General features: G+C 32.1%; 1 protein-coding gene across 1 annotated transcript; it reads right to left on the reverse strand.

Moving 5' to 3' along the window:
• Positions 1-3,369: 3,369 nt before the first annotated feature.
• On the reverse strand, positions 3,370-5,850 carry LOC113175550 (uncharacterized). Its single transcript, XM_077795554.1, is given in 2 exon segments — positions 3,370-3,917; positions 4,002-5,850. Coding segments are annotated over 2 exon segments (2,397 nt in total).
• Between the last annotated feature and the right edge of the window lie 2,660 nt (positions 5,851-8,510).

Genomic DNA, 8,510 nt, shown 5'->3' on the forward strand with positions numbered 1-8,510 from the left:
GAACAAAGTCTTTGTTAAGAAAAAAATGCCCTGTGTAGCTAGGGATGGCTGAAATACATTATGCTTAGATTCTGGTAATCTCAGGGTTTTTTTCAACTCTAACAAGTAAATTTTTCTAGCTCAATAAACCTCTCTCTATTCCTTTTCTTGCTTTTAATACCAGAGGAGAAATACTTGTCTTTTTTAACTTTCTGGATTGTTTCCCATTTTGACTGCAATAAAATGTGCAGAAAACTTTTGGAAAATATTACAAAGCATACAAATGGAAGTGAATAATCTTTGCTTAATTTGTGACTCTTTTTCTTTCAAATGGATAACTTATCTTTCTTCAATTACCTTTAACTGATTATATGTCCATTTTTCCCCTAGCATTTGGAAACCGCATTTCATCCACTATTGGTCTCTTGCGTAAGTCTTTACAAGTTTTTATTTCTATATGGTTGTGTTTTGGTGCAATTTATTTTTCTTCTCATTTAGTGTAGTTTCATGTATAATTAAATTAGTATAAATAGGTCTATATTGGAGACTGTACAATGTCCTCAGACCTTGTTCTTAGGCATATATTGCTGTAAACTCAGTTCTTCATGAATTATATGTAATGTTAATAAAATTGTGAATGATATTCAATATGATTTTTGTATGGATTCTGTGTATAAGAAACTTTTACCCAATTGTATCTGAAAAGCCAACATTTTATGATAAGAAACTTAATCTTTAGATACAACCTTCTCAGTTTACCTCTTACTACTTGGTCCTCAGAAAATGAGAATATAAAATATAGCTCATTGATTATTTTGTCATAAGTATAAGGCCTCACTCAACCTTGACTCACATCCATTTCTCTAAATCCTGCCCTGAAATAACACTTTATAGAATAACAAGGATGTTAGAATTTACTAATGTACATGAAAACACTGATCATTGACCTCATTCACAGAAAAATGAAATGTCTCCAATGAGGATGAAGTCTAGAAGGCCATTATGCACACAAGAAAGATAAAGCTCTTCTCTCCTGTAAGAGCTACCTTTAGGTTTCTGGAAATTTAGTCTATTAAAATCACTAGGAAATGTTAAAATGTTAAAAAGTTAAAATTTTGAAATTTATAAATCAAGATATGAAATTCTGGGGCTTATTTTCCTATATCTATATTCCTCTTATAACTCTTAATTTCACCATAAATACAAACAAAAAAAAATAATGATCTGACTTATGCAAATTGTATTCCACATTAAATTTGATTAAAATGTATAAAAATATTAACAGATGCTAGAGTATTATTTACTCAACAGTACGTTTTACTGTTACATAGAACATCTAGTCAAATGGAACACTATGATGTCTTTCATTTAACTACAGGATGCAATACATGAGTGTTAACATATAAACAAATATTCAGTTATAAAGACATATTTCATACATAAGGTAAATATATGCACAAAATAATGCACTGTAAACCTGGCATGATGGTCCATGCTTGTAATCCAAGCAAATTGGGAAGCTGAGTAGTTTCAGAAGTTTAAATTCAGCCTCAGCAACTTAGTGTGGTTTCAAGCAACATAGCAAGACAGCCTTAAAATTTGAAAAAGTGGAGAGAGGACTTAGGAATATGGCTCAGTGTATAAAAATACCTAAAGTGAAATACAAAAAAAAATTAAAGTTGAAAATATTACTCTTCAGTGATAAACATCAAAAATAGATTTCATATAATTTCTTTCTCAGTATTCAAAAGTGAAAATAGTAATTTTTGATTTAGAAAAACAAATATATTCTTTCAAATATGAGGTTTCTTCACTATTCATGTATGATATTTATGACTGATATTTCTACAAAATAACTTGATAATGCTTAATAAATCTAAGCAAAAGTTACTACTTGTTTTCTACACTTAAATGAGTTATGTATTTTACTGATCCTCATATACAGAAAGGTGTAATATATAGACAATAACTTTACTATACTCTCACATTTATTATAAATATTTCATTGCTATATAAGGCAGACATTTTGGATAAAATCTGTTCAATGTTCACTACTAGTATGAGTTTTCAGATGTTCAATGAATTTAAAATTTAAATACATTTTGGAAATATTATTTAACTTTTTAGGGTTTCAGGGCACAATGTATTCTCCAAAAATAAGCAGAAACATGGCTAACAATTTTTTTCCATTTGTACTTTCTCTAACCAGTATGTACCACAGGTGCTGAGTACTGGTGAATAAATTTTGGAGGCATTGTCACATTGTCAATTTCCACATTTCAAAACTTTCTCTATGCTATGGTTATTGTGGTGAGGATTAAATGTTGTCCCTTTCTTAGAGCAATGGTACAATGGTCTAATTTGTACAGCTTATCTCCAGTGTGTTTTCTCTCATGTCTAGTAATATATGATATATAATTTAAAATGTTTCTACATTCTCTACATCTATATGTCTTCTTTACAGAATAAGTAGCCTAGTGGTGAAAAGAATTGATTTCTTATTAAAAGATTTGCTGGATTGTTTCACTTTGTAGGGATTGTTTTCTGTATAAATTCTGTTGTTAATAAAGTTTAGTCTTTCTTTTTTTAATGTTTATTTTTTAGTTGTGTTTGGACACAATACCTTTATTTCACTTATTTATATTCATATGGTGCTGAGGATCAAACCCAGGATCTTACACATGCAAGGCTAGAACTCTACCACTGAACAACAAACCCAGCCTAAAGTTTAGTCTTTCTTTAAAAGTATTATCACATTATTCACTTTTCACATTCACCAGGATGTCTTCTGCTGTGGTGAATAACGTTTTATTTTATTTTTTTTAATATTGATTTTTTAGTTATCAGTGGACACAACATCTTTGTTTGTATGTGGTGCTTAGGATTGAACCCGGGCCGCACCCATGCCAGGCAAGCGCACTACCACTTGAGCCACATCCCCAGCCCACGTTTTATTTTTTATTAAAAGATTTTCCACATTATTCACACTTGTAGGGCTATTCTCCATTGTGTGTTCTATTGTGGAAATAAGGCCTGTTTTTTGCTAAAAGCTTTGCACATTCCTTATATTTTTAAGGCTTCTCTCCAGTGTAAATTCTTCTGTGGCATATAAGGTGTAATATTTGAGTAAAAACTTTGTCACATACTTTACATTTGTGAGGCTTCTCTCTAATGTGAGTTCTGTTGTGGCAAACAAGTTGTGATTTTTGACTGAATGCTTTGCCACATTCTTTACATATATAAGGCTTCTCTCTAGCGTGAGTTCTCTGTGGCAAATAAAGAATGTTTTTGAGTAAAAGCTTTGCCACATTCTTCACATTTGTAGGGTTTCTCTCCAGTGAGTTCTGCTGTGGTCAATATAGTCTATTTTTTGCCACATTCTTTACATTTTCAGGGCTTCTCTCCACTGTGATTTCTACTGTGGCGAATAAGGTCGGATTTGTCACCAAAAGCTTTGCCACATTCTGTACATTTGTAGGGCTTCTCTCCACTGTGAGTTCTGCTGTGGCAAATAAGGTATGATTTGTGACCAAAGGCTTTGCCACATTCTGCACATTTGTATGGCTTCTTCCCAGTGTGAATTCTGTTTTGGTGAATAAGGTCCGATTTTCGACCAAAAGCTTTGCCACAATCTTTACATTTCTAGGGCTTCTCTCCAGTGTGAGTTCTCCTGTGGCAAATAAGGTCTGATTTTCGATCAAAAGCTTTGCCACAATCTTTATATTTGTAGGGGTTCTCCGCAGTGCGAGTACTTCTTTGGTAAATAATGTGTGATTTTTTACCAAAAGCTTTGCCACATTCTTTACATTTGTAGGGCTTCTCTCCAGTGTGATTTCTGCTGTGGTGAATAAGGTTTGATTTTTGACCAAAAGCTTTGCCACATTCTCTACATTTGTAGGGCTTCTCTCCAGTGTGAATTCTCCTTTGGTTAATAAGGTCTGATTTTTGACCAAAAGGTTTGACACAATCTTTACAATTCTAGGGCTTCTCTCCAGTGTGCTTTCTGCTGTGGTAAATAAGGCCTGATTTTTGAACAAAAGCTTTGCCACATTCTTTACATTTGTAAGGATTCTCTCCAGTGTGATATCTGCTGTGGCAAATAAGGTTTGATTTTTGACCAAAAGCTTTGCCACAATCTTTACATTTGTAAGGCTTCTCTCCAGTGTGAGTTCTACTGTGGCGAATAAGGTTTGATTTTTTACCAAAAGCTTTGCCACATTCTTTACATTTGTAGGTCTTCTCTCCAGTATGATTTCTGCTGTGGCAAATAAGGTGTGATTTTTTCTCAAAAGCTTTGCCACAATCTTTACATTTGTAAGGCTTCTCTCCAGTGTGATATCTGCTGTGGCAAATAAGGTGTGATTTTTGACCAAAAGCTTTGCCACAATCTTTACATTTGTAAGGCTTCTCTCCAGTGTGATATCTGCTGTGGCAAATAAGGTGTGATTTTTGACCAAAAGCTTTGCCACAATCTTTACATTTGTAAGGCTTCTCTCCAGTGTGAGTTCTACTGTGGCGAATAAGGTTTGATTTTTTACCAAAAGCTTTGCCACATTCTTTACATTTGTAAGGCTTCTCTACAGTATGATTTCTGCTGTGGTAAATAAGGCCTGATTTTTTAACAAAAGCTTTCCCACAATCTTTACATTTGTAAGGCTTCTCTCCAGTGTGAGTTCTACTGTGGCAAATAAGGTTTGATTTTTGACCAAAAGCTTTGCCACAATCTTTACATTTGTAGGGCTTCTCTCCAGTGTGATATCTGCTGTGGCAAATAAGGTTTGATTTTCGAGCAAAAGCTTTGCCACAATCTTTACATTTGTAGGGCTTCTCTCCAGTGTGATATCTGCTGTGGCAAATAAGGTCTGATTTTCGAGCAAAAGCTTTGCCACAATCTTTACATTTGTAGGGCTTCTCTCCAGTGTGAGATCTTCTGTGGCAAATAAGGTCTGATTTTCGAGCAAAAGCTTTGCCACATTCTTTACATTTGTAGGGCTTCTCTCCAGTGTGTGTTCTGCTGTGGGAAATAAGGTCTGATTTTTTACCAAAAACTTTGCCACAATCTTTACATTTGTAGGGCTTCTCTCCAGTGTGTGTTCTGCTGTGGTAAATAAGGCCTGATTTTTGAACAAAAGCTTTGCCACAATCTTTACATTTGTAAGGCTTCTCTCCAGTGTGATATCTGCTGTGGAAAATAAGGTTTGATTTTCGAGCAAAAGCTTTGCCACATTCTTTACATTTGTAGGGCTTCTCTCCAGTGTGATTTCTGCTGTGGTTAATAAGGCCTGATTTTTGAACAAAAGCTTTCCCACAAGCTTTACATTTGTAAGGCTTCTCTCCAGTGTGAGTTCTACTGTGGCGAATAAGGTGTGATTTTTGACCAAAAGCTTTGCCACAATCTTTACATTTGTAGGGCTTCTCTCCAGTGTGTGTTCTGCTGTGGCAAATAAGGTATGATTTTTTCTCAAAAGCTTTGCCACAATCTTTACATTTGTAGGGCTTCTCTCCAGTGTGAGTACTGCTGTAGCAAATAATTTGTGATTTTTTACCAAAAGCTTTGGCACATTCTTTACAATTGTAGAGCTTCTCTTTATTGTGGGTTACTCTTTGGTAAATAAGACCTTTTTTTTTACTAACAGCTTTGCAACTTTTTTTATATTTGTAAGGCTTCTCTCCAGTATAAATTCTCTGGTGGTGAACAAGGCCTGATTTTTTATATGACTTCTGGTGTTCACTCTCACTTGTGGTTTTCCATATTTTCTTTTGTGGTAAATAGTCAAGATCACAAATTGTATATTTTGCACTTATCACTTCATGAAATATATGTTTTAGGCACTTTTCTGGTGAATATTCTTGGGTATGATTAGGAGTCATGGCTGAAATAAAAAAAATTAAAAAACAACACCTATTAGACTAGGTGAATATATATTTGGCATACATAACATGTAATTAAGGTAAAATAAGTACATCAGGAGTGTAGCAGATTAGTAAGTTCAAAATCACCATAAATCCAAAAAATATATTAGTTCAATAAAAATGTTCAGAAAAATTACCTTGAGAATATTACCCAAATTTTTGTGGTGACCACAGTATCCAAGAGGAGTACATCATTAAGTAGAATAATATAATAAAATTTAGAAAAGTATTATTAACAGACTTTTGTCCTTTATAAGAGAGTATTGTGTATTTAGGAAATATCTACCAGCTACCTTTACTGTCAGTAGAATAAGAGAAATGTAAAACATATACAAACATTCTGGCTTTTTCAAAGAGTGTCCAAAAAATGGTTTTTGTCTACCATGAAGTAGAGACATGAAAATAATTAGTAGATTTTTGAGTGATAATACCATAAATATTCAACAAGGGTCAAAAGGCAATGGACCCTTAACAAGAAATATGAACAAAAATTTACTAAGAAATATACACATATATGTCTATAAAATTTTTCATAAAACATTTTAAGACTATAAAAACATTGCATAATGTATGGCCATAATATTTTGATGAATTCAACACATGACAATCAAGTATAATAAATTGATTATTATATTTTTATTGGTGTGATATGAGAATTTCCTTTATTGACAAATCCAACTTTGTTTTTGTATAAATATATCATGGTATTTTATACTATATATACACGGTAAAATGACTAAATAGAATGCATTAACACAATCATTATTTCATATAATTATCAATTTTGTACTTACAAGGTATTGTATTCCTTCCACTAATATTTATGAAGAACATAATAAACTCACTATGTGGTAAAATAAAACTCTTGAACCTATTATGCTCAATAAAATAAAAATATGGAGACTTTGACTATAATATCAACCCTACACAAAACACAGTACCTGCTCACAAAATTTTGCTCACTGAATTTCTGACTTCCACATGTGAATCAAATGCTCCTACAACTTAATACCTGCCTGCCACCTTTCACTTATTTCAATGTCCTGCATATATTTCTTATAAGACTTTAAGAGACAAAATATTTTTATAACTAAATAATAGTAGTATATAAGTACATATTTTACACATTTGACATTGGTTGGCACACACATTGAGTCCCTAGCTTTAATAATGAGAAAAATGTTTGCACTAAACACAAAAGCAGAGGTATCTCTTCAATTTTCTGATTTAATTGTTCATGGATACATATTTAGTTCTGACAATTCTGGATCTTTAGGTCATCCAACATTTAATGTTTCATGTGTAATGCTAGAGATTACCCCAAAAATTCTATATCACGAACAACAACAAAAGTCTTTTTAAAATTGTTAGAGCCATGCTGTTTCTAAATTTCTGTGACTTCTCTCAAACATGAAGTACTTTTGCATGGGCTCCCAGTTAGCAAATATTAGAAGGATGCAGCACTGTTCTTGCCTATTTTTATTATTTAAAAGTTTTTATACTTTTATTTCTGAAAATGGACTATATAATCTACTGATGGCTCCTTTAATGAACAAATAAAAATTAATACAGCAAATATAAACAAATAGAAGCATGGATAAATCCAAATGACAAAAAAACAAAACAAACAAACAAAAAAAACATTAAGAATTTAACATTAGGATACCGATACTTATGAATTACTCAAAGACCACTAAATAACTATTTTTAAAAAGTTTAGAGAGTCAAATAGAAAAATATTAACATCAATGAGCACAATGTTTATGAGAATAATTCTTTAAGAAAAAATGAGAGGGGCATTCCTAGTGTGCAAATCTGAAATTCTACCAATATGGGAGAGGCTTATCAAGCAGTACCAAGTTTAAGACAAATCTAAGCAACTTGTAAAATACTCTAAAAATTAAAAACCTATAGGATATATAAAGAGAAGTGGGATATATATATATACACACACACACACACACACACACACACACTGTGTTGTGTGTAGGGTTGATATTATAGTGAAAGACTCTCTCTCTATCTCTATCTCTCTCTCTCTCTCTCTCTCTCTCTATATATATATATATATATATATATATATATATATATAGAAAAGAATGCAAGCATGCCAGCATGCCACAATAAAAAAATGATCCAGATATTAAATCACTAATCAAAATTAAATAAAATAAAATATTTAAAAATTACAAACTAGAAATATAATGATTTATTCACTTCAAAATATTTATGATTACTAATGCATTATTGCAAACCACAAAACAAAATAAAAAATTTACTAACACAATTGAATCTAAAACAAGAAAATATCAAGTCAGTTCCAGCAGAGAGCATGGGAAAAAACCAATCATGATCTGCTCCTATAGGCCCTATTTGTTTAAAGATGGATTATGCTCCTGCCTTTACATCTCATTCTTTTGCACAAATTTTAATCAATGAGATATAGTTTTAAATCACGAAATTTCTTATAATTCTTTTGGATTAGCTTTTGTTGAGTGATCAAATTGTATCCTAATACTTGCCTTTTAAAACAGAAACAAAGATCTAGCCTCTCTTATATTAAATGCATTAAATATTGTTTTATTTACAGTTAATGTGCTCAATATACAACATAAAGT

Source organism: Urocitellus parryii, chromosome 2 (assembly GCF_045843805.1).
Source record: "Urocitellus parryii isolate mUroPar1 chromosome 2, mUroPar1.hap1, whole genome shotgun sequence".
NCBI classification, from domain to species: domain Eukaryota; kingdom Metazoa; phylum Chordata; class Mammalia; order Rodentia; family Sciuridae; genus Urocitellus; species Urocitellus parryii.